This window comes from Sinocyclocheilus anshuiensis, unplaced genomic scaffold (genome assembly GCF_001515605.1).
Source record: "Sinocyclocheilus anshuiensis isolate Anshui unplaced genomic scaffold, SAMN03320099.WGS_v1.1 scaffold1824, whole genome shotgun sequence".
Lineage (NCBI taxonomy): Eukaryota > Metazoa > Chordata > Actinopteri > Cypriniformes > Cyprinidae > Sinocyclocheilus > Sinocyclocheilus anshuiensis.
The window spans coordinates 62,909-87,992 of NW_015555811.1; the positions used below are offsets into that span (position 1 = coordinate 62,909).

At 35.1% G+C, this 25,084-nt stretch overlaps 1 protein-coding gene across 4 annotated transcripts in view; it reads left to right on the top strand.

Moving 5' to 3' along the window:
- LOC107675141 (rab-3A-interacting protein-like) overlaps positions 1–25,084 on the top strand; it is a 44,002-nt gene that overhangs the window by 12,268 nt on the left and 6,650 nt on the right. Inside the window, exons 5-11 of one of the 4 annotated variants that reach the window (XM_016469380.1) lie at positions 6,471–6,566; positions 11,545–11,622; positions 16,805–17,008; positions 19,065–19,193; positions 20,925–21,037; positions 23,292–23,309; positions 23,564–23,663. In XM_016469380.1, coding sequence (XP_016324866.1) covers positions 6,471–6,566; positions 11,545–11,622; positions 16,805–17,008; positions 19,065–19,193; positions 20,925–21,037; positions 23,292–23,309; positions 23,564–23,663 — 738 coding nt within the window. The remainder of the gene's footprint in view (positions 1–6,470; positions 6,567–11,544; positions 11,623–16,804; positions 17,009–19,064; positions 19,194–20,924; positions 21,038–23,291; positions 23,310–23,563; positions 23,664–25,084) is intronic. The other 3 variants (XM_016469382.1, XM_016469381.1, XM_016469383.1) reach the window with 3 other exon arrangements.

Sequence of the window (25,084 nt, forward strand, 5' to 3'; positions counted from 1 at the left end):
AGCAAATGGCTGCAATATAACAAAGAGTGAAAAATTGAAGGGGGTCTGAATACTTTCCGTACCCACTGTATATATATGCCGCTACAAATATAGTGCAAGTCTGTGGGAAACACCGCTTATGTTATGCATATTATTCAATATTTTAATTTGAATGTCAGATTGAAATGAACATCGCTGTTATTAGAGTAGTTAATCGTTAGCATAAGCGCGGCTAACGCTAATAATGAGCATTAGAATGAAGTTTCTTTATTAACTATTTAATGCTCCTATAACTTTTATTAGGATAAAAAAAAACAGGAGGACATGATGATATTTAATATTTTTTTGGTACCGTGACAACACTACATGGAGGTATGTTAAAAGAAAGCCTAACTTGCTGAAATGTATCACGTCTCATGTAATGGCTCAGTCAGTGTTTCAACTGTGGAAAGACACCAATAAAACAGCTTGTAAATAATGTCATGTAACATCACATTTACCTCAGAAAAATCATTCACTATACTGTAGCAGATTTGCCAGTTCTTGCTTCCCCACGCTTACACCAAGGCACTTGGTGGAAATCAAACACATCTGGGGGGTCACATGGTTACACATGGTTTGCCACGGCAAGGACCATCTCCTAGTAGCACAAGAAACACTGTCTTAGTCGACTTACATTACGGACATTGTAGTTTATTGCTTTGGAAAAACAGTGCAGTCCTCATGCCTCCCTGCAGCAGGAATATGGCATGATTACTCAGTTGATCAGAAACCCTGGACATCTTTCTCCTGGTGTTTTTCAAAAACAGTAAAAATAAAAATAAGTAAAAAGGTCTCTTTATTGTCCTAAGTTATTATAACTGTGACCTTTATTGCCTACCGCCTGTAAACTGTTAAGTGTCTGAAGGACTGTTTCACAGCAGGTGCAATAATTGTTAATGGTTTATTGAAAAAGCATGAAAAACATTGTGTAATCCCTTTTTACAATGAAGATCTGTAATGCTTATTTGGATTTTACTAAATTATCTTTAAAATACTCTATCCTGAAAAAGGGATGTTTCTTTTTTGTTGAGTAAAAAGTTATTATTATAACATTATTATTATTCTAAAACTGCTTTATCAGTGTTATCCGCCTTATCATCAGTTAATTTTAACCTTTTATATTATAGTAGTGTACCAACTGGCAGGGTTCCCTTTATACATGTAATTGTAATTGTACTGTACTGTACCTGATATATATCCAAATGAATCAATATGGAATGGAATCAAGTCTGGAATTGAATCAGATCGCAAGCTTGTGAAGTCAAACAGAATAGTGAAATTTATGTCAGTACCCAGCCCTACAAATTTTTGCACAAAACATGTAAAAAAACAATATTATATTATTGAAAATCTGCTTCCTCTCAAAGCTGGAGTCTTATTGACTGACAGCAACTCAATCTCCTGTAGTCAGTGAGCAAAGGTTATCATCAGTACACCATGAGAAACTATGTTGACTAGACTGCTACAGTGAAACTTCTTAAGAATGAATTGTCATTTAATTAGTTTGTGGCAAAGTCACAATGGAATGAAAATGGACAATTCCTATTTTTTTATGGAATATTGCAATGTTCATTATATTTTTAGTGCGCATCATTATTATTTTTTAGAACATATTATTAATTTCTGTCATTTTAAACAATAACCTCTTCTCTTTAGCAACCTGTCACTCACATGAGATTGCAGCAATTAGCAAACTACCACAATCCATTCAATTCCCAATGGACAAAATCGAGCTCCGCATTACTTTTTTTTTCTCTCTCATTTGAGAAGCCATTTCACTCAGATATCACAATAAGGAAGAAAAGATGGCTGTTAATATTGTGCAAAAAAAAAAAAAAAAAAAAATTAAATCTCATTAAATTAAAAACTCATTCTGTATTGTGTCATCTGGCCAATCGCAATGCGTAAATTAAATATATATTATATTTTGACACTGTTCTATGTCAATTTAATGCTGTGATATCAGCCATTTCAGATAGTTCTGCCCCTAAATGGCATGTAATACAAAGGCTGGTCTGGTTATATGTCAGTCAGACAGAATTTTCCTGTCTAAGTGGACGTTTCTGGGCCAGAATTAGCTGCAGAGTAGACCAGGCTTCATGACGATAGTCCAAAGTGGATATGATGAAGTGAGGAACTGCTTCTGATGTTTACATTTCCAATAATCCAGCTTGACATCTGTCCTTTTCCTTTATGGAAATATCATGTCATAACATCGGTATTTATAAAATATTGTGCCATGATCTGAAAATAGCAGTTCAACACAGCCACAAAAGAGCTGCTTCTTGAAGAGAAGAATTTGTTCGACAAATGCTGGACAGGTTTGTTTAAAGAACAGTTGCTAAATATAAACAACCTAGTCTTACATCTTACTATTTTGATAAAGGACAGCTCATATTTTGGAGTTGTGATGTTAATGTTAAGTATTGAAGATGAGCTCCATTGTGGTTTAGTTTTCTGTTCCACTCAGTCACAGTCTGATTCATTTGGGACACAAAAAAATGTGAAGTTTGTTACACATGTGAGTCTATATAAAAGCTGTTGTAATGCACAATATTATAATCAAGCTTCAACAGGTTTTGCATAAGAAAAAAGTATAACTGAATAAGATCAGATACACGTCACACGTCAGCTCTGTATTTCAGAATGTGTGCACAATGCCGAGTCCAACTGTAGTGTACATGATGGGTGAAGTTTATTAGTTTGAGTTCGTAACACTGGACTGGAATGTTTTCAGTCAGACTAAATGTTTACATGACATTTTAAATTTAAAGCGACAGATCTTTTCTTCCATGATGCAATATACATTTGAGTGAATCTGGTAATCGAAAAAAAAAAATGTAGGACAGGTTCAGTTCATCAGTTGTTGATTGGATGGAGGCGCATCTGAATGTGACTTTATGCAAGCTTAGTGATTGGAGAAGTCTGCCATACGTCACCAGAGAGAAGTTTGTAATTTCACCAGAAGATCAAATTATGACACATTAAACATGCACATTATGTTTGATTAAATATTAAACATTAATCTTTTTTTTCGTCACATTCAACATAAAACAAAAATTGGAAATATCTGATGAATGGTTAACAATAAAACAATTGTGCATTAAAAATATAGATATGGTGGATTTTATTTCATGCCAACATTAAATAGGTGAATTGTTGTCTGAGTAAACGGAACGTTTAAAGTGTATGAAATTGCTTTGATTATTTTGATTATGTTTTTATTCAAAAAAGCTAATAGTAAAAGTCTTATCCTTTTGACACATGGCCAGATGTTGAGAAAATGTGCTCTGCTAGCACAGGATCACACAGATATCGGTCTGATATGAGTTCCTCATAGTGATTGAGAGATGAGAGTCAAAATGATGCCACACTTGGCTGAGTCTGAACACACTCCATCACATCTCAACACCTCAGTGTATCCTAAAGCTGCCAGTACAAGATGCAAAGAAAAATGAAAGTCGCATAATACTGACCAAACAAAGAGTTAGCAGCAGGGGGCATGTCTATCACCCTCAAGGGTCTGAGTCTGTGTTTGCCTCACTTCAGTGTTAGCGCTTAAACTGGGTATTGTGTTTCAAGCCAGACTACTATCAAATCACACTGGTTTCTTTGATCCCAGAGTCTATAGGGCCTTTCGCACTGCAGGAACCTTTTCATAGTACCAGAACTAATTGTGGAACTACCCACTTTTTGGCGTTTTCGCACCGCCGGAACTGGGAGCGATTTTAGTACCGGACTGCCTTTTTCGAGAACCAAATTAGCTCCTACTCTGGAACAGGGTCTAACCAGGACAACTGGTACTAATCGTGACGTAAGTAGACATTGATTGGCCAAACGCGTATGTAAACGCCCTCACCCGCCATGATTTAAAACGCCGTGTAAACATACTGTAAACATTGTGTCAACTTATTTCGCAAGTATGGAGAACAGCGATAGATGGACGGACGCTGAAGTGCAGGCACTTGTAGCAAATGTAGCACTGCCAGTTGTCGTTGGAGATTCTTAGTCCTCCTTTCCATTCTTTCAATCGCTTTACGTATACGTCGACTTTCCATGTCCATTATTGTGAAACCCGCGAGACACAACAAAAACACAGCTCCGATCACAGCGTCCTCCATCCTCCTGTTGTTAACGTTGTTTTTCTTTGTTTTCGTTGTTGAACGCCACGCACAAATGACGTCGCTGTCGACCGGTTCCTAGTACACACTGTCGGTGCGAATGCAACCCTTTAAATGGTACTGGGAAATAGTTCGTGCAAAATCGTCCCAGTACTTTAGTACTGTACATTTAGTTCTGGAACTAAAGCGGTGCGAAAGGCCCTTATGGTTCACAAACATTGAGGGTGATTTCATTTTAGGCCAGGGTTGTCCAATCCTGACTTTTTATTTTTTTTTTATGTTTTAGAACGTCTCTTATGCTCACCAAAACTGCAAATAATTGATCAAACAAAGAGTAATATTGTCAAATATTTCTACAATTTAAAGCAGCTGTTTTCTATTTTAAAGGGGACACCAGATGCCCATTTTCCACAAATTGGTATGATTCTTTAGGGTCTTCATGAAATGTCTGCAACATAATTTGGTTAAAATTCCTGGTCGTGTTAAACAACACCATTTTTACCTTGTCAAAAACAGCTCTGTTCACAGCGACCCGTTTCGGTGCATGGCTCTTTAAATGCTAATGAGCTACTGTTCACCCCACCCCTCTCTTCTGTGGCGATTTGCAAATAATCATAAAAAAAATATAAAGTGTGAGACTTGCTTCTTCTAGAGGTGCAGCTGGATCATGAACAGTGGGTACTGATCCATCCTTGAGTTTCAACTTTTTAGCAAAACCTGCCTTGAATTGTCCCTCGTTCAGAAAGCAATCTGGAGTAAAATGATTTGCACAGACATAAATGAATTTAGATGTATTCAGTGGCACATTACCTTCAAAAACAAAACTAATCCACTGCATCCTCAGTGGCTCTGATGTCGGGAGAAAATGAAGACTCTTATTTTCCAAGTACAAAACACCTGCATTGCTTACGAGACATTGTTGTTGCTACAGCTGCTCAAATGCGGAGAAAATGGCGGACAGTGTACAACTGGCAGAGGGTGGAAATATGCTAATACGGGACAGTCCGTCAGCGGTCGTGGGTGGGGCCTGAGCAATATGACGTCATACTAATTAGAAAATCAAAACGACTTGATAATTGAGACTCTTTAGGTTTTTTGGGGATTACAAAAAAAAAGGAGCGAATGGATTTTTATCATTGTAGGGTGGTCGTGTTCACACAGTGCTAAGATACATTTATATGCAAACACCATGTAAAAGTGAAAAATCTGATGTCCCCTTTAATCTATTTATTCCTGTAGTGGCAGTTTCAGCAGCCATTACTGCAATCTTCAGTGTCACATCATCCTTCAGAAATTGTGCTAATATGTTGATTTGGTGCTCAATTATTATCAATTATTATTGTGTCATGGTTATTAATAATGGTTCTTATTATTATGGTTATCTTGTTATTATGAATGTGTACAAAACAGTTTTTGCTGCTTAATATTTTAGTCAGACCCCCCCAGTTTTTTCTTCAGCCTTTTGTTTCTTTGCTAAAATAGAAAGTTAACTGATTAATCAATAAAAAGCAGTATTTATTTGAAAAAAAAAAAAAAAAAACATTTTGAATGTCATTACTGTAACTTTTGATTAGTGTAATGCATTCTTGTGGAATAAAAGATTTCTAGCTGAATAAAATGTCTTTAAATAAATAAATAAAACATACATACTGACCCCAAATTAATGATATATTAAACCCAAGCATAAATTAATGTAAAACATGTCCTAGCAGCAATGTTGTTTTAGTATTATTTATATACTATTATAGTATATTTAGAATTTTGTTATTTTTATATATATATTTTAATTATTTAATTTAGTGTTTTTGTTATGTGCTTTTGTCATTTTTTTTATATCCATATTTCATTTTAATTTATTTTAATTTTAATAATTGTAGTACTTCAGTTTAAAAACTTAAATGAAAATTAGAAATGTTGTCTTGGAAACTAACTGAAAAAAGAAGTTTAAGTTTTTTTTATCTAATATTAATATTTTATTTTATTTCAGCTGTATTTCAATTAACACATTTTTTGAATAGGTTTAGCTAAGAATAATAACTGCCTAGCACGTAGCAAACATTTACCAGTCATGCTTTTCCACAGGTTTGAATCCAGACTGCATCTGCTGCTGTCAGTAAAATGTCACCCAAAAAGAAACTGTACATTTACAGTATCTTCCAACAGTATTTTATTTATATTTTTGTAAAACAATACTGTAGTGTGTGTTGTATCATTCACCCTTTTACATTGATGTCATGGGCAAAAAGAGAGAATGAGCCATACATTCCCTATTTTTCTGTTCTGTTTTTCATTTGTATATTCTGTTCATGTCATTGCATGTGTCTGAAGGAGCTTAAGTTAAAAGACGAGGAGTGTGAGAGGCTTTCTAAAGTGAGAGACCAGCTGGGGCAGGAGCTGGAGGAACTCACTGCTAGCCTTTTTGAGGTTTGTTTGGTTTCTTCTGCCAAAAGACAGAGCAGATCTGTGTGTGTTTGGAAGCACTTGATCGTCTGGAGTTACTCTGAATACTCAGCACTGTGATAGGTCAACTCAAATAGAGAAATAATTCAATACAGAACTAAAACAGTTTTTGATGGCACTCTGTCCACACACACACAAACACACACACACACCCACACACACACACGCACATATATATATATATTAGGCTGAATTTTCAGCATCATTGTTCTAGTCTTCAGTGTCACATTGTCCTTTAGAAATCATTCTCATATAAAGTAATAAACTCAACCTATTAAACAATACGTGTCACATAAAGACTTTATTTTTTTTAAACAAACTATAATTCACAAAGAATTGAACATATCAAATTTGTTGTATAAAAAGAGCAAATGGACAAAGTCATATTCATAAACATCATCTCCAGACAGTTTTAACATCTGACAGGGAACTTTTAAAAGAATATATATAGTATAGCCCTATAAGTGCCCCATAAATGACATTGTCCATAAAAACACACCTACTGAATATGCCTCTGTGACGTGCGTGTACTATCAGGGTTGTAAAGGAGTTCACATCAAACCCTCGGTTTTCACCTCTTAACAAACTTTCATAACAATCCCAGAAATTGATATTAAGATTGTTATCTAGCTGAAACTATTGCGCCATGATTTATTGCATCATTTGCTTTTAGGGTGCCATGAAAACTAGAGTACACTAAATGTTAGTCCACTTCACATTGCTTTAGCTGTTTAGAAAATAAAACTGTAGTTCAGCTGAACAAACTTTTGAACTTGAACATAATTCAGAGTTGAGTGAGCTGCAGAATCCATTGAGGTTCCAATTTATTTTATAAACAAACTCAATTGTAAACATGCCCATTTATCATAAATGCATGGTAGGCGATTTTGAATAAGTAAGGTTTTGGTAATTGATATTTCAAAATAGGCCTGGATTAAAATATTAATTTCACTATTTTAATCGGTTTTCAGTTTAACGAACCAATAGTCATTCGAGCTGTTTTTAGTTGATGCATGAATAAAACTTCACTAAACCTTATTTGTAGTGCAGCATGCCTCCTGTCTAATAATCACGATAGGCTTTGATGCTTTTAAGGAACAATTTTATTGTGAAATTCAACAAATAGATGTCCTTTTGATGCGGATTGTTGCAGAAAATAAGCCCTGTGACTAACAAAAGGTTAGGATTCTTACACGTTTTGCTCATCATGATAATCTTCACAAATTAACACAACTTTGATGAATTTTGAAACTTAAAAGCAATTGCCAGAAGTTAAATGGTAAACAAAGGCTATAAACGAACTACACTGCGGTTTGCATGACTTCAACGTCACAATCTGTAAAAACAAAAACAAAAAACTTTTTGCTTGAAAGTTTGAGTTCGAATAGTTGGCAGGGGCGTGATTATAAACACAACCAGGCTATGAAAGCGGACTAATTGGAGTTTTCCTGTTTGGTGTGATGATGTTTAATATCCCCAACAAACTCTGTAGCCCCATTTAGGCCACTAGTTAGCAATTTCCTTTTTCAAGACAGATAAAAGCTTTAAAAAAAAAAATCACAAGAACGCATTTCTGATTTATTTTATGTTGTAGAAAAAAGGTGAAAATATATTGAGCTTGTGTTAACCACAGACCTTATTCAGGCGTTTGACCAAAAACTCATTCAAAAAACTCTGGAATTGGAAATGCTAAAATGTTTCAGGATTTTTGCAGCACTCTATTATACTGAATAGTATGGGAAAAAGTTGGGACATTTTGTAAAATGCAATAAAAACTAGAATCTGTGTCAAAGAAAAAATGATCAAAGAAAAGATCTCCGATGTCTTCCAAATGTTTCACTAACTTAATTGTATTTTGTAAATATAAACAAATTTAGATTTTTAATGGCTGCAACAAACTCCAAAAAAAAAGTTGGGACAGAAGAATGCTTACAACTGTGCTACATCATCTTCCGTTTTGATTACATTTTTTAATTGTTTTTGAATTGATTATACTAATTGCTGCAGTTTTGCAAGTGGAATTTTCTTGCTTGATACATGACTTCACCTCAGCAGTCTGTGGTCTTTGTTGCCTTATTCTCTTCTTCATGACACACGCCAGTCAAGCACATCCACTCTGTGCCTACAAAACCACACTGTTGTTGTATGTGTAGAATGAGGCCTGACATTGTGTCGCTCTAATGACCAGGGACTTCCCGGGAAAAGATATATCTCTGTACAATCCCAATATATTTATAGGGCCTTTCGCACCGTGGGAACCTTTTCATAGTACCAGAACTAATTGTGGAACTACCAATTTTTGGCGTTTTCGCACCGCCGTAACTGGGTGCGATTTTAGTACTGGACTGCCTTTTTCGAGAACCAAATTAGCTCCTACTCCGGAGCAGGGTCTAACCAGCACAACTGGTACTACCCGTGATGTAAGTAGACATTGATTGGCCAAACGCGTATGAAAACGCCCTCACCCACCATGATTTAAAACGCTGTGTAAACATACTGTAAACATTGTGTCAACTTATTTCGCAAGTATGGAGAACAGCGATAGATGGACGGACGCTGAAGTGCAGGCAATTGTAGCAAATGTAGCACTGCCAGTTGTCGTTGGAGATTCTTAGTCCTCCTTTCCGTTCTTTCAATCGCTTTACGTATACGTCGACTTTCCATGTCCATTATTGTGAAACCCGCGAGACACAACAAAAACACAGCTCCGATCACAGCGTCCTCCATTCTCCTGTTGTTAATGTTGTTCTTTGTTTCTGTTGTTGAACGCCGCGCACAAATGACGTCGCTGTCGACCGGCTTACGTCACTTCTTAGTACACTCGGTGCGAATGCAACCCTTTAAATGATACTGGGAAATAGTTCGTGCAAAATCGTCCCAGTACTTTAGTACTGTACATTTAGTTCTGGAACTAAAGCGGTGCGAAAGGCCCTTTGCCTCAGCCTCAATAGTACCTTCACACATAGGCAAGTCATCCTTGTTGTAGGCACTGATCTACCTTCATGCGATGACAGATGATGGGTTTTGCACCTGTTACTGATAAAAGTCTGGATGGCCCCTATGACTTTGGCATGGAGAACTCGACATCTGTTTTTCCCAAAAATTAGCTGAAATGTGGACTCACCTGACCATAGCACACATTTCCACTGTCTTTCATAGCATGAGATCGGATCCAGAGAACCCGACAGCATCTCGGAATAGGAATGATGTGTGGCTAAATTATTTGCAATCTTGCGTTGTGAAATGTTATTTTTGAACAGTTTCACAATTCTCGCATTACGTTTGACATAAAGTGGAAATCCATGGCCCATCTTTGCTTGCAAAGACTGAGACTTTGGTAGTTACCCTATCATGATCCTTATTGTGGAATGTTTCAAAACAGTTTAACTTGGATATTCTATCATCTTCTCACTTTTATTTAGCCTCTGTCCCAACTTTTTTGGAGTGTTGCAGCCATCAAAATGTGTTCATATTTACAAAATACAATAAAGTTGGGCAGTGAAAACATTGGAGATCTATTCTTTGTAGTTTTGTCAGTTAAGTAAAGGTTAAAGGGATAGTTCACCCAAAAATGAAAATTCTGTCATCATTTACTCACCCTCATGTCGTTCCAAACCTGTATGAGTTGCTTTCTTATGTCGAACATAAAAGAAGATATTTTGAAGATTGCTGGTAATCAAACAGTTGGTGGTTGCCATTGACTTCCATAGTATTTTTTTTTTCTACTATGGAAGTCAATGGTGGCCATCAACTGTTCGGATACTAACATTTTTCAAAATATCTTCTTTTGTGTTCAACAGAAGAAAGAAATTCATACAGGTCTGGAACAACTTCAGGGTGAGTAAGCGATGACAGAATTTTCACTTTTGGGTGAAGTAAATGATGACAGAATTTTCATTTTTGGTGAACTATCCCTTTAAAGAGACTTAACAAATCCAGGATTCTTGTTTTTATTTTACAAATGTCCCAACTTTTCTGGAAATGGGGTTGTATATTCAATTTATTTTTACCTGTTTGTTTTGATTATTTAATGTGAGTTTGAGTAAATTAGTCATGAAAGCCAGTTTTTATGACAGCCACTGTTTAAATGAAACCATGATATCAATAGAAAGTTAATAAAAAAATATTTTTTTCCCTTGGTGTGCTTAGCAAAATTGACTTATCACATCATGATCCGAATCAAGTTGAATTAAGAACTTGTAAATCAGAAACAAATCAAATTATGAAACCTGTGTCAATACCCAGGCTTTTTTCTAAAGGTCTTAAAGAATCCTACTTAACTAAACAAGTGTCCAGCTCCAAATACTTCAAATGACTTTTCTGTAATTGTGTGGACAGCAGGGTCAACGTATGACATACATTATGTTGATCTTCACATTATATGAATCCAGATGTGCTGAGTGTTTAGGTAACCCGCTCTGAAGTCTCATCACCTTTCCCCTTCTCTGTTATGCATTTCATACTTTCCTCATATATAAATGTTTTTTTTATTAGTCTTATGAAGTATTCTAATTTGTTGAGATAGTGAATTGGTGGGTTTTTGTTAAATGTGAGCCAAAATCATCACAATTAAAAGAACCAAAGACTTAAACTACTTCAGTCTGTGTGCATTGAATTTATTTAAGACACGAGTTTCACAATTTGAGTTGAATTACTGAAATAAATTAACTTTTCCATGACATTCTAATTTATTGAGATGCACCTGTATATAATAATATTATTATTATTATTATTATTATTTTATTTTTTTCCCTTTTTCATGTCTTTCTTTCTGTTTTCCCTCATTTGCTTCTGTTGGTCAAAGTCCTCCTGTAGCGCTGCTCTGCGAGGTGCCTCTGGTTTGGTCTGATCTGGTCTGGTGTGGTTGAGGTGTCTCTTGGTGTGGGTTATTCTCAGATGAGTTTGAGTTTAATGTGGATCTGATCTGTGACGTTCTCAACAGGAGGCTCATAAGATGGTGCACGAAGCAAACCTGAAGCAGGCCACTGCGGAAAAACAACTGAAGGAGGCGCTGGGAAAGGTGAGTTATGCTGACATTACTGTTTTGTTAAGGCTAAATGCCAAGACTGCACTTTCTACATGATTAGAAATAAACTAGCTAAATGAGAGAATACAGTGAACTTCAGAGAATAAACAAAGCTAATCGACAAACTAAACCATTAATATTTGTCAGTGTCACCAAGACAAAAGATTGAACTTAAACTGGGGTTATTTATTTATAGCATCTTATGGGCCAGATTTACTAACAGTTAATGTCAAGATTTACTAAAGACACACATTGAAAAATTAGAGATGATAAAGTGTAGATGCAATTATTTTTGGCCGACCTTATTGCATATGCATTTGTAGGAGTTTCCCTTTCAGAGGGCAAATTTATGGGAGGAGAGTATTTAAATGAATCATGTAACATTATTTACTAAGGTTTGCAGTAGTATTTACTGGTATTTGCACTGCTGTTTAACACCCAAAAAAGCATGTCTTAACCTATTTTGCGTTGCTAGACCCTTTTTACTGGTGCATGAGCTGTTTTCTGTCAGTTGTTTAGAATCACAACCTTAGAAACTGGTTTGCAAAAAGGTCTGAAATTGTTCACGATTAAGTTTGATTCATTCAAACAGTTCAATCACACACTAGTAATTTGTAATTTGTAGGGTTTTTTTCACACTGAAAGAGCCAGAAAATAGTTTTTAAGAAAGAAAACAAAACTTGCAAATGTCATCTAGTTTTTGTCAATGACGAAGCAGCTCTTTATTGCGTGTGCAGCTTGTGAAAGAATCTGTGCTGCAGGTAATCACGATTTATATCCATTTATATTTAATACAGTATTAAAAAAAATATTAAATATGGGCACACTTTTTCGCTGAAGGGCCTGTTCCCCTGTACTATTGAAAGGCTAAAAACGCCCCTGGCTTGACATGGCTGTGGCAGTTGCTAATTTACGCTGCTCTTGGTAGATTACGTTGGTCATTATGGTAATGATCTGGCTGCATCATTTGCCCTGCTTAATGAATCTGGCCGTATATCTCTAGCATTAAAGGTAGGACATATGACCAAAATCTAATATTACTCTTATTTTAATAGTCATTTTTCACAGTAACAGTACATTTCACAATATAGTTATTGCTGCTGTAAATTTAGCCCTAGAATATACTGTATATACTACATTAGTCGTGTAGTAATGTCTATTTCATATCCAATCAGTGCAAAATCAGCTTAACATTAGGAAGCACATGAGTTTGAAATTATAAATATGACTGAATAAAACGTGTGAAACCTGTATACACATCAGCCCACTGTGACTTTTTGTACAGGGTTCAAAATGAACTTTCATCATTTGCCAAATGAGTGTAAAATGATGATTTGGTGAGCAATAAAGCTGAGGTGATGTCTGTGTTTTTTTTATTAGTGGTTTAAATGATGTGGTTTAAATTAATGGTTTAATTTTGAAATGAAAGAATGCTGGCCCCTAATATTTCATGGCAAAAGTTATTATAAACTTAATATAGTGTCGCATGCATTACACTGTCATCAAAAATATAGGAATTAAATAAAAGAAACTAAAATTAAATTAAATAAAAAATAAACACACACATACACATTGGAGTAGTGTTGCACAATATATAGGTACTAAAAAGGTATCGCGATACCCCGCTTTTAAAAACGGTACGATTCCTCATTTTACCAGTACCGGTACTTTAAAAATGACAGCGTTTAAATAAGAGCCGTATTTCCTGAGTTGCGTCGATGTACGACAGCAGGACAATGAGTGTTCAGCGCTCTGCTTCCCTGCATGAACACTAGCCGTGCCAAACTTTATAAATCCGCACAGCGCAGCACTGCTTAAAGGGGTCATATGATGCTGCTAAAAAGAACATTATTTGGTGTAATGAAATGCGTTTATGCGGTTTAAGGTTAAAAAAACACATTATTTTCCACATACTGTACATTATTGTTTCTCCTCTATGCCCCGCCTTTCTGAAATGCGTCGATTTTTAAGAAAGGAAAAATTGAAATCGCATCATATGACCCCTTTAAAGTTATCGACAATTTAGGAGTGAATAAGAAACATGCATGAATGAGAAAATATGTTAAAAAGAGTTAAGCGCAATAAACCTCGAAAAAGAACTCGCACGCTAAAAGAACTTGCACGCTATCACACACCCGAAGCGTGATCGCTTATTCAGATCTCTTTCAGATCCCACTTCAGCGGTCAAATATGCACAGAATCATGTTAAAACGCACGTCTTGATCTATGACTGAAATGAATGTGTGAAAAGAAAACGTGTGCGTATCAATTGGGTCCGTGCAGCTCTTAAAGTGACAGCAGATTAAAATTCCTGCTGCTCTCTGTCTCTACAATGTTAATCAAGAAAAATAGAAAATCACTCACTAATCTTGACTAACTTTATTTGCTTTAATAAGGATACATGTAGTGAAGACTATGCAGTGCTTTACTTTCACATTTTGATTACTTTATTCAGTATCATCTCTTTCTTGAATGCTACTGTTAAATATACCCAATGTACTTAAAAACACAGTTTATTTAATTTGTGTCTTTGTCCTTTTGTTTGTCACCTGCATCTATGTTCTTATTATTAATAACAAAAATGACCATATCATGATATAAATTGTTATTGTAAAATAAAATTACTCCTAGTGTTGAATAATATTTTGGTCATATTTCCCACCCCTAGCTCATGTCTTAAGCTAACTTGCCGATGTTGCAAAGATACATACCTGTAGGCTCAGCTATATCATATTCATAGACTGGTAGTTGCTCACCATAGGCCTGTGTGGTGGCACTGGCATGTGATTTTTTTTTTATGGGGGAAGAAATACTCAAAAAGCAGGGCAGGAACACTGGTCATGTGAGAGATTTCTTTCTTTTCTTTTTTTCTTTTTTAATAAATTTTTAGTCATGATATCGGTTTAGTAATAGTATCGAGATATTTTAGTCGGATATCGTATCGAAGTCAAAATGTTGGTATCGTGACAACACTACATTGGAGGTTCACAGCTTTTTTTTCCCCATCTTTTTGCATCTCAGGTTTTAAACGCAAAAACATGTTCTGTGTGAATGGCCTCTGACATCTTTGTTATTAACATTTAGGTTTTTCACTTTTTGTAAAATATGTTGTATAAATAGGGTTGGGTAGGTTACTTTTAAAATGTATTTCTCTACACATTACAAAATAAATGCTTTAAAAAGTATTTTGTAACACATTTTGTTAGATTACTCGTTTAGCAACTTAATCTAAATACGTTGGACATAATACTTAAGGTAAGGGGCATATTAACTTTGATGTCTTGTTTTTATGTTAACCACCTCTAAATAAAAATGGGTGGCATGAATGCATTTAAAGCTATTATAAATGCATAAATAATATTGTGAGATTAATGTTTTAAATACAACATTTTGAACATTGAAATATGAAATAATGGGGGGGGGATTACGTTTTTAAATATGAAACTAAAACTGACAGTAGGTGGTGGCAAATCATTGTCTTAATGAATGAGTGATGGAATCATTCGATTCGTTCAAAAGAACTAATTCATTAAGGAATAAAGCAAGTGATTTATGAATGTAATTGAATCATTGTCTCAGCCGATTCGTAGATTCGTAGATCCAAAACGTAGATTCTTTCAGGAACCAAACAGCACTAGGTTGCTCGCAGATGCGCTAGTCTTCTGCTGTGTATTTATTTCATTGCATTAAGTGCAAATAGCGATGGATGGTACATACACTAAGTGTAAATAGCAATTAGATGCTATTTACACAAAGTGAAAAGAGCATATTTTCTTAGCGAAAGATGCTATTTACAATAAATGCAAATAGCCATAGAATCTATTTACACTATGTAAAAATTGTAGTATTTTCTTTGCAATAAGTGTAATAGTAATTAGTTGCTATATTTTTACTTACTGCAAATAGTGGCAGATATTTGCACCTCAGTGTTGTAGTACATTATAAAGCAGTATTCAATAATAACATATTGAGTGTAAATTATAATATTTATTAAAATCATTAATGGATGCCGCCTTACTAGGACAATAAAGCCCTCCCTATACCTAACCCTACCCGATAAACACTTTATTATTAAATACCCATAAGGCACTTTATTTCCACTTTTCGAATATTTCATTCATTTTTTTATTGAAAATAAATGCCTTTCCGATCTGATGTGTGAGAAGAATGGGAGTTGAACGAGTTAAGCAAAAGGCAGATTCAAACTCGGATCGATTGCGTCAAGTTTTTATAGCGTATCTTACTCTCTACGCCACTACTACTGTTCTTAAAGGCCCGTCCTTTTTAATGATGTCTATTCCAGGCATTGGTGGTTGTAGCTACTCTCTACTCTGTCTCTGCCAACAAGGTGGGCTATTTGGGAAATCAGACAATACTGTTCTTTAATGTACTTAATATTAACTTCTTGTTTTTGAATTGCATAAAATCAGTACCACATTTACAATCGTGCTAATATTCGGGAAAACAGCACTCTTCTTCCTTGATTGATATTGCTTAACTATACCATATGTTATAAATATAGAAGAACAATAACTCATACAGACAAACCTGACTTGCACTGCAAGTGCTCATGTGGCCTGAGAACAGTGTTTTTAAAGACTGAGAATAACATATTTTAAGATGCCTTTTCAAGGTTAGATGTTCCTTTAAAGATGAGAGAAGTTTTGTTGCAGGAAACAAAATTGCATTGCACTGTGATGTTACATTCCTTTTCACATTTGAAATTAAAACTGTCTTTGTATTTCCAATGCAAAAAAACGCAGTACGCGCTTGGCTTTCTGATTTTCTCCTGCATTTTAGTAAGTCGTCACTAGTCTGCACTCTGTAGGTTTCTGTTTGAACAGGCTGCACACGTTTTTTAACGTTAGAGTCAGAGAATCACCAGTTGCCTCGTGTAAAAATTTTCAAACATTTTATATTAATACTAAATGAAATAAATGACATTTCATTTCAAAGTAATCACTTTGGTAATCTAAAATACTTTTCGGATGAAACTTTAATTTTATTTCCACCCATTTAAAATGTAACTATAACGAAATACAGTCACACATATTTTGTATTTTAAATATGTTATGACATTACAATTATTTCGTTACTCCCCAACCCTGTGTATAAATACCTGAATTTAAACCCCTCATAAGTTTGAAGTCTCACAAGTCTTTCCCCTTGGATTTAGATTGATGTTCTGCAGGCTGAAGTGGCTGCTTTGAAGACTCTGGTCCTTTCAACCTCTCCCACGTCCCCCTGTAAGGAAATGCCCCCCGGACCTAAAGCCCCCTTTAAGAAAGGCCACGCTCGCAACAAGAGCACAAGCAGCGCCATGTTGGGCAGCCAGCAGGAGGTTGCAGTGACACAGCCCATTGTACGTGAGTGTAAAGAGGTTTGTATCTGATCATGAACGTCCTTGTGTGTAACATCACTCGCACACCTGGAGACATTTCCCGTATACTCCTGGGGTTTATTCCGTGTCAACCATGATGTCTTGTTAATCACAAGCATCAACATGTATTTCATCTAAAGAGTTTATATGTAGGTGAATCTCCAAAGAATGTGTCCAGTGTCCTTTCTGAATACACACTAAACCGAGCATACTGTCCAAATAACAAATTTAAAAGTGACTAAAGTACATGGTTACAACATATCAGCAATATTTATAAAACAAATCATAAAAACATAAGACGCTCCAAAAGCTAGTGCAAGGAGATGGGTCCTCATGTGATTTAAAATACTAATGAAGGACAACTTCTAATATGAAAATGTGCATCAGCAAGCATGATTGCGGTTCTTGTTACCATATTTGATGTGCTCTATGTATGTTCTAGGGCTGTGTATCGGCAAGAATCTGGCGAGACGATATGTATCACGATACAGGGGTTGCGATAGGATGAGTTGCGATACTGTAAACAAGGCGATATATTAGGATATTTCTTCTTTTAGGAATAGGATATAATTTTAGGAAAGTTGTCATTAAGAACACTTAACCATATGCAAACCTTAAAAAAAATAAAAAATAAAAAATTTAACCAGAACACAGTAGGATCTGTAACATTCAATGTTATTGAACCACTTTTTGTGCATTACGAGTAAAGGGGGGAAAATAAAGTGTTTGCAGGATTCTTTAGTTAAATTAAATGTATAAAACGTAAGCTGTTATAAACAGACCACGTATATTTTTAGACCCTGATTTAAACGTACACAGTTTAAGTTTAAAATTGTAACATACAATGTCATAACATTTTGATCTGAACAAAAGAATTACATCTGCTTAATATCAACAAAAAATAAAGTGCTTGCAGGGTTCTGTGTGAAGAACATGAGCACACGTGAACACACACACACACAGAATATTTGACTTTGGCATTGCACATTTTACACATTGCATGACTTTTGTCAATCTCTTTTGTGCCTTGTCTGTCTGCCGAAATGACGCCACACTTTAGCTTTGTACACCGAGGCGAGAGCTGGAACATTTCTTTCATCCTTCATTACTAGCAGCGAACTATATTAAATTAAATTTAAATTCAGAGATAAAACTGCAATCTAGCGGTCTGGATATATACTCAAAACGAAACAACTGCCATGAATCTTGTATGATTTTTTTTTTTAAATATCAATATTCCGTTTTTGAGAATCGATACTGTATCGCCAAACAAAATATCGCGATACTCACGATATCATCGATATTTTCTTACACCCTATTTTTTTTACTTACACAATACATAATCTTACTGTACTGTGTAAAACTCATACTGTGAATGATTAATCAAAATGTTAATAAAATAAAATAATAAATTCCTAACTTTTCCACGAAATTCTAATTTATTGAGATGCACCTATATATATATATATCGATACAGTATCGCCAAACAAAATATTGTGATACTCACGTGTATCGATATTTTCTTACACCCCTAGTATGTTCATTGATGAATGTTTATATGTGAATAAAAGCCTATTGAATTTGCTCATCATATAGTGATCATGTCTCTTCAGAAGACATTCTTAATCTTTTGACGTCATTCAGATAATCCATCAAACTACTGTATCATTGACCTTCAAAGGAAGATAAAGCTGCATGTCATCATCATAACAGTGATAAGCAACATTATGTTTTCGACAAATATAACCAAGTGGTGACAAATTTAGGAAAAACAAGATGGGACCTAGAATGGAACCTAGAGGAACCCCACAAACACTGGGAGCAGAAGGAGAAGAGTCATTTCTCAATTCTACAGAAAATATAGCCACACAACATTCAATAACAGTGTGAGGAGCCGTCTGAAAATCACGTGAAAGTTTGCTGATCATCTTCCTCTCATCCAGTATTTTGAAATGGACTATAAAAGTAGTGTTATAATTGTCAGTATTAAGTAGCGTGTGTGTGTGTGTGTGTGTGTGTGTGTGTGTGTGTGTGTGTGTGTGTGTGTGTGTGTTAGGTGGATTCACTGCTCTTCACTGAGTTCAAAGTGTGGAAAGAGGAGCCAACCCTGGAGAGAAGATGCTCCTTCCTCGAGCGTATTTACAGAGAAGACATCTACCCATGTCTGACGTTTTCTAAGAGTGAGGTATGCTTTTGCTATCATCCCTCTGTAGAACTTATGAGCACCTCCTTGTTATTATTTTATAGACATTAGTTTCTGTAAATGATTAGCTATAATGAGCTATACAAGTGTGACAGCTCAGCTGATCATTGAGAATCTGGGCTAATAATTGAGATCTACAACTGCTCTCTGCTGGTTGAATCTACTTATGAATTACTGAAAACATTAATGTCAACTATATCAAACTGTAATTTACAAAGTTACACGCTGCTCATAATTTGAAGTAGTTAACTGCACTCAAGCTTCCTAATTAGGTAGTGCACTTATACTGCATGACCTAATGGAAAAGTTGATAATTGCACTTAAGGTGTACAAGGGGACTTTTTAATTTTAAGATTATATAATTAACTTTCGAGCAGCATTTACCTAGAACAAAACATAAGAGCACATTTAAGGTGACATAATCAAACTTTATATATTTATACACATATTGTAGATGTACAGCTTGACCAACAAAAACAAATATTTTTTAAGGCCTATAAGACTATACAGTGAAATTTAGGTAAAATGCTTTTAACAAGTGCTTTTAAATTTAATGACATTTGTTTAAGAGCTCTTCAAGATATTAAAGTGTCTTAAATTTAATCAGTCTTCATTATAATTTTAAGAGATATTACATTTAGGGACATAAAAACAGGAATTTTGATATGGCTTAATGTAATTATAAAACTTTAAACGTCTATGATTTAATAAACAGACATCAGTGCTGCACATTCAAAGTAAAAAATGGTGCTGCTGTGCTGTACAGGCTTGCTGTTTAAGAGCTTTTTTCCAATCAGTCAATACTGCGCATTTATGCCAAATGATTGCTTATGATCTATTGTTGATGAATTATAATATTTACTTTATGATTTTTTTATATTGAAATATGCTGTAGATGATTGTAAGATGATTGCATCTCTCTCATCTTTTTGAATGAGCAGCTATAAAATAAGAGTACTTCTGGTGTATTTTGGGCTTACTTATAATTGAAAGTATTTTTATACATACAATCTTATGCAATAACATTTTATGCAACCTTTTTTTAACATTATTTGTGTTTTAGTTATTAAAAAAAACCTTTATCTTCCAAAAACAATATATACTTTTGTTACTTCTCTCTGTCACCCCATAGTGAATAACAGTGAATATGTAGATTTTACAGCACAATCATTTTTATTGCCTTTCTTTAAAGACATTATTATAGTATGAGAAAAATCCAAGATCGATCGACCTCTAATTAGTATGTATGTATGTATATATTAGTACATAAACCAATTTCAATACATATGTTTATGTTGAATAAAACATGTCCAGAGTACTTTTAACTTGCAGTTAACATGTTTTGCCGTTGAATGTGTGCCCCGGCCTGTTTAATTAAGGTAAATGTTCTGTTTGGGCCTACATTTATTGGTATTTATTTTATTTGTGCCGGCCTTAAGAAGTCTTAATTTTTTTTACTTACATATATATAATATAGGTAACCTTGTGCCATATATTTTTGAATAGAACAACAGAATAAAAATAGCATATTTATTTCAGTTATAAACAAAAATGTTTAACCAAAGGTAAGGAAGAAAGGGATTAACTAACGATTAAAATTAACTAGTAAATAATTTTTAAACCACCTGGCCTTCCAAATGGCAGTTTAGGAAACTTCATTAGATGTGTATTTTGATTTGTGCATGGCTGATGTATAGTTTGTGTTATCCACAGCTCGGATCAGCGATCCTGGAGGCAGTGGAGCAGAATACACTAAGCGTGGAGCCTGTGGGATTCCAGCCGCTGCCGGTGGTCAAAGCGTCTGCTGTTGAGTGTGGAGGACCCAAGTGAGTGTGGCTGAATTCACAGCCACTTGACATGAGGCTCGTTGCTCCATTAATCTGTGAACAGAGTAGTTTTATAAATCTTCAGCTCTCCTAATATGAATGAACCAAGTATCCTGTAAATAGGCTATGACAGTGTCATCAAATGTAATTACTAATCAGACTAATAGTTGCCTTTGTTTGTAAACTAATATATTTTAAGACATTTAGCCTTTCTTAAAATAAATAAATAAATAAAATAAGCGAGAAAATACGATAATTTTAAAATTTTCATTTAATCGTTAATTTTTAGGGCCCTATTTTAATGATCTAAGCGCATGGTCTAAAGCGCACGGCGCAGGTGCACTCAGGGCATGTCCGAATCCACTTTTGCTAGTTTAACGACGGGAAAACGGTCGGCGTGCACCGGACGCATGGTCTAAATGGGTTGTCCCTATTCTCTTAATGAGTAATGGATATTTTTTGGGCGTAACGTGCAATAAACCAATCAGAGTCTCATCTCCCATCCCCTTCAAAAGCCAGTTGCGCTCACGCCATGGAGGGTTCGCTATTTTCATGGCAGAATGTAATTTTTCATTTTTAAAAGTGTATGTGTGCTGCTGTGTGTCCCTGTGTCTGTAATAAGCAAAGTGTATGTGCGTTGTGCACCCGCATATAGGCGCATATTACTAACGCGCTCTTTAAATAACAAAGAAAAAATATTGCGCCAGACTTTAGACCAGGTTTGAGTTGGTCTATGGTGCAGTCTATTTTCAGTTCCTCAAAATAGCAACGCGCCAACAATGCGCCTGAACACACCTCTTTTTTAGACCAGCACGTCCATGGGCGCACAAATGGGCGTAAATGCATTTGTTATTTAAACAACGCGGTGCAGGACGGGAAAATGAGAACTGCGTCGGGCTGAAACTAGCAAAAACACTTGCGCCGCGCCTTGCACTGCATGATACGGGTGTATGATAGGGCCCTTAATGCAGTACCGCCCTGAAGATAACCCTAGTTAAAAAAAAAAACCTAGGCCATGATTTATTTAAAATACATTTATTTCATACAAAGTATACTTCAAATCCGTTAACATATTTATTGACATATCACAAAAGACATGCTGATATAAAATTATAATTAAACTTTATTTGGAGTATTTCTTTATTGCACAATGCACATTTCTTAATATTATGCCTAAAATGTGTTTTAATATCACTATTAATAAGGATTGTATGATCTCTGTATAATATCAGTCTTTAAATGCAAGATATTAAAAGTGTACCTGAAGTATACTTGCTATAGTTTCACTTTAGCACAATCAAATATACTTAAGTATATCTTTAGTTGGACCTCAGCACTACTTCCGCATAATTGAAGTGCATCAAGCACGAAATTTAGCAGACTTTAAGTATACCAGTTTAGTATACCAAAGGTACAATTGCAGGGTATTTTTATTAATATAAACATGTAAATGTATGCTTAGCACAAAATAAATGTATTTAAAATACATTTTAGTATATTTTTTGGTAACACTTTACAATAAGGTTCCATTAGTTAATGTTAGTTAATGTATTAACTAACATGAACAAACAATGAACAATACATTTATTACAATATTTATTAATATTTGTTAATGTTAGTTAATGAAAATACAGTCATTCATTGTTAGTTCATGTTAATTCACAGTGCATTAACTAATGTTAACAAGCACAACTTTTGATTTTAATAATGCATTAGTAAATGTTGAAATTAACATTAACTAAGATTAATAAATGCTGTGGAAGTATTCTTCATGCTTAGTTCATGTTAACTAAATAGTTAACTAATGAACCTTATTGTAAAGTGTTACCCATGCTGGGAAACCATAAACCTTACATGACCTGTCATGAACAGTGGGCAGCATCACTAAAGAGTTACACACAAGGACACAAGGTATAGACAAACACTGATGCTGGAGGAGAAAACACATACGAAGAGATTTTTACACAGTAATTCAGGTAATTATTATTAAAATATTTTTTAAAAATACACTTTCCCTTATACATTAATTTATATTTAACCAAAATGTTTTTATTAGACATGTATTTAAAGTTCGTCAGATCCATAAATACTCCATTTCTCTAATGTTGCTGTTTATTTTTATTCCATTGTTCCTAAAAATGTTGTGTGAACATGAACAGCTTGTCAGCATGACTTTCTTTCGTCAGTCTTTCTTTCTGTATTTGTGTCTTTTTGTTGATTTCGTTCTTGTACCAATGAGCTCTTCCTGTGGCAGGATGGTACAGACTCTCGTGTAAGTGAATCGTGATAAGACCCTTATTCCTCCTGATCTGACCCGTGCCGCCCTGTGTCCCGATCCTTGTCTTGATTTCCCTAGTGCCTGTGTTTCAGGGAGTTCATTTCTCAGTGCCTGTTTATGTGTGCTTCATTTTCGTTATTCACCAAAGTGTTAGTTTACAGTCCTAAATGGCTCCTCAGATGTCTATCAGGTTAGGAGTATAATATACTGTAGTTCTAAAAGCTTTGGATCTCTTTCCCACTGTGCAGGAAATGTGCCCTGTGTGGTCAAACCAAAACCTGCAAGCACAGAATCAAGTTTGGCGACTCCAGCAACTATTATTATGTATCTCCGTTTTGCCGTTATCGGGTGAGTATTGCATTATTGCCTTGTTATAGGCTTCACAGCATCTCCTCTGAAATTATTTGAGAAACACATATTGGTGTTTAGTGAAATATGGACACTTAAGGTGATGATACACAGGGCAACTTTTTTGAGCAATGTTCCCGTGCAACATTTTTGAGCAATGTTGCTTGGGCCACACTTTCCCATTGAGAATGGGCAACAAATTTGGCCATTCTGGATCTGGATACTTCTGGATACTTTTTGCCAGGCAACATTGGTCAAAAAGTTGCCCCGTGTATCATCACCTTTAGGTAGATCAGTCTTCAGAAAATATTCAGTTATTTCTCATTCTGTTGCATATCCAGAGAAAGCATATTTATGTGTCTCAGTGGTTGCAGAATGAATGCTTTGAATATCAAAATCTAATGTATTAAAAGTTTAAAACTAGATGAGTAAAGTTTGTGTACGAACTTTGAAGTTGGCTTGAAAAGGCCTTGACTAGAAGTTTGAAGCAGTTGTAAAAGCTTGAAGTTTGAAAGTTTAGATAGATTGATTAGATAGATGTTGATAGCACGTTACTAACATGTTACTAGCATGTTTCTGACATGATTAGTATGTTGTTAGCATGTTGCTAACATATTTCTAACACAATTAGCATGTTGCTAACATATTTTAGCATGTTGCTAGCATGTTTTAACATGATTAGTGTGTTGTTAGCATGTTTTAGCATGTTAGTAACATGTTTCTAGCATGATTAACATGTTGTTAGCATGTTTCTAACGTGATTAGCATGTTGTTAGCATGATTAGTATGTTGCTAATATGTTGCTGCCATGATTTAGCATTTTGCTAACATGTTTCTAGCATGATTAGTATGGACTGATTGATTGATTGATTGATTTTTGTCAGTTGGAGTTTGAATAGTCTTTGCTCATTTGAACATTCCGTCAATCAGTGTTAATTTTGTCAACGAAGATGACGACGAAAAATATTCGTTAACGAACATTTTTTCTGTGACTAAGACAAGACGTTGACGAGCTAAAACTAATATCTGATGATAAAAACTATGACGAAATTTATGCCGTGTCTTTGTTAACAAGACGAGATGGGACTATAATGTTATATGAGGACTACCGGACATTCAAAATACATCCTATAGGCTACTGTCTTGTCCTTCAAAATGTGCGTCCCTGTCAATGGATTGCAATCAGATAAGGGCCGTTTGCATATCTAGTCTCAGTATGGCAGCCGCAGCAGATGGATAGGCTACCAAAACGCGAACTATAGTGATATGAAACAATGGCCTCGGCACCCGAAGGGGTAGGGATAAGGTGACCAGACGTCCTGTTTTTCACAATTCGTTGTCGATTAACTTAAAGTTATGAAGGTGGGATAGGCGGAATTGCGCTGATAGAAGTGCTCTCGCTAAGATGTTAAATAAATATG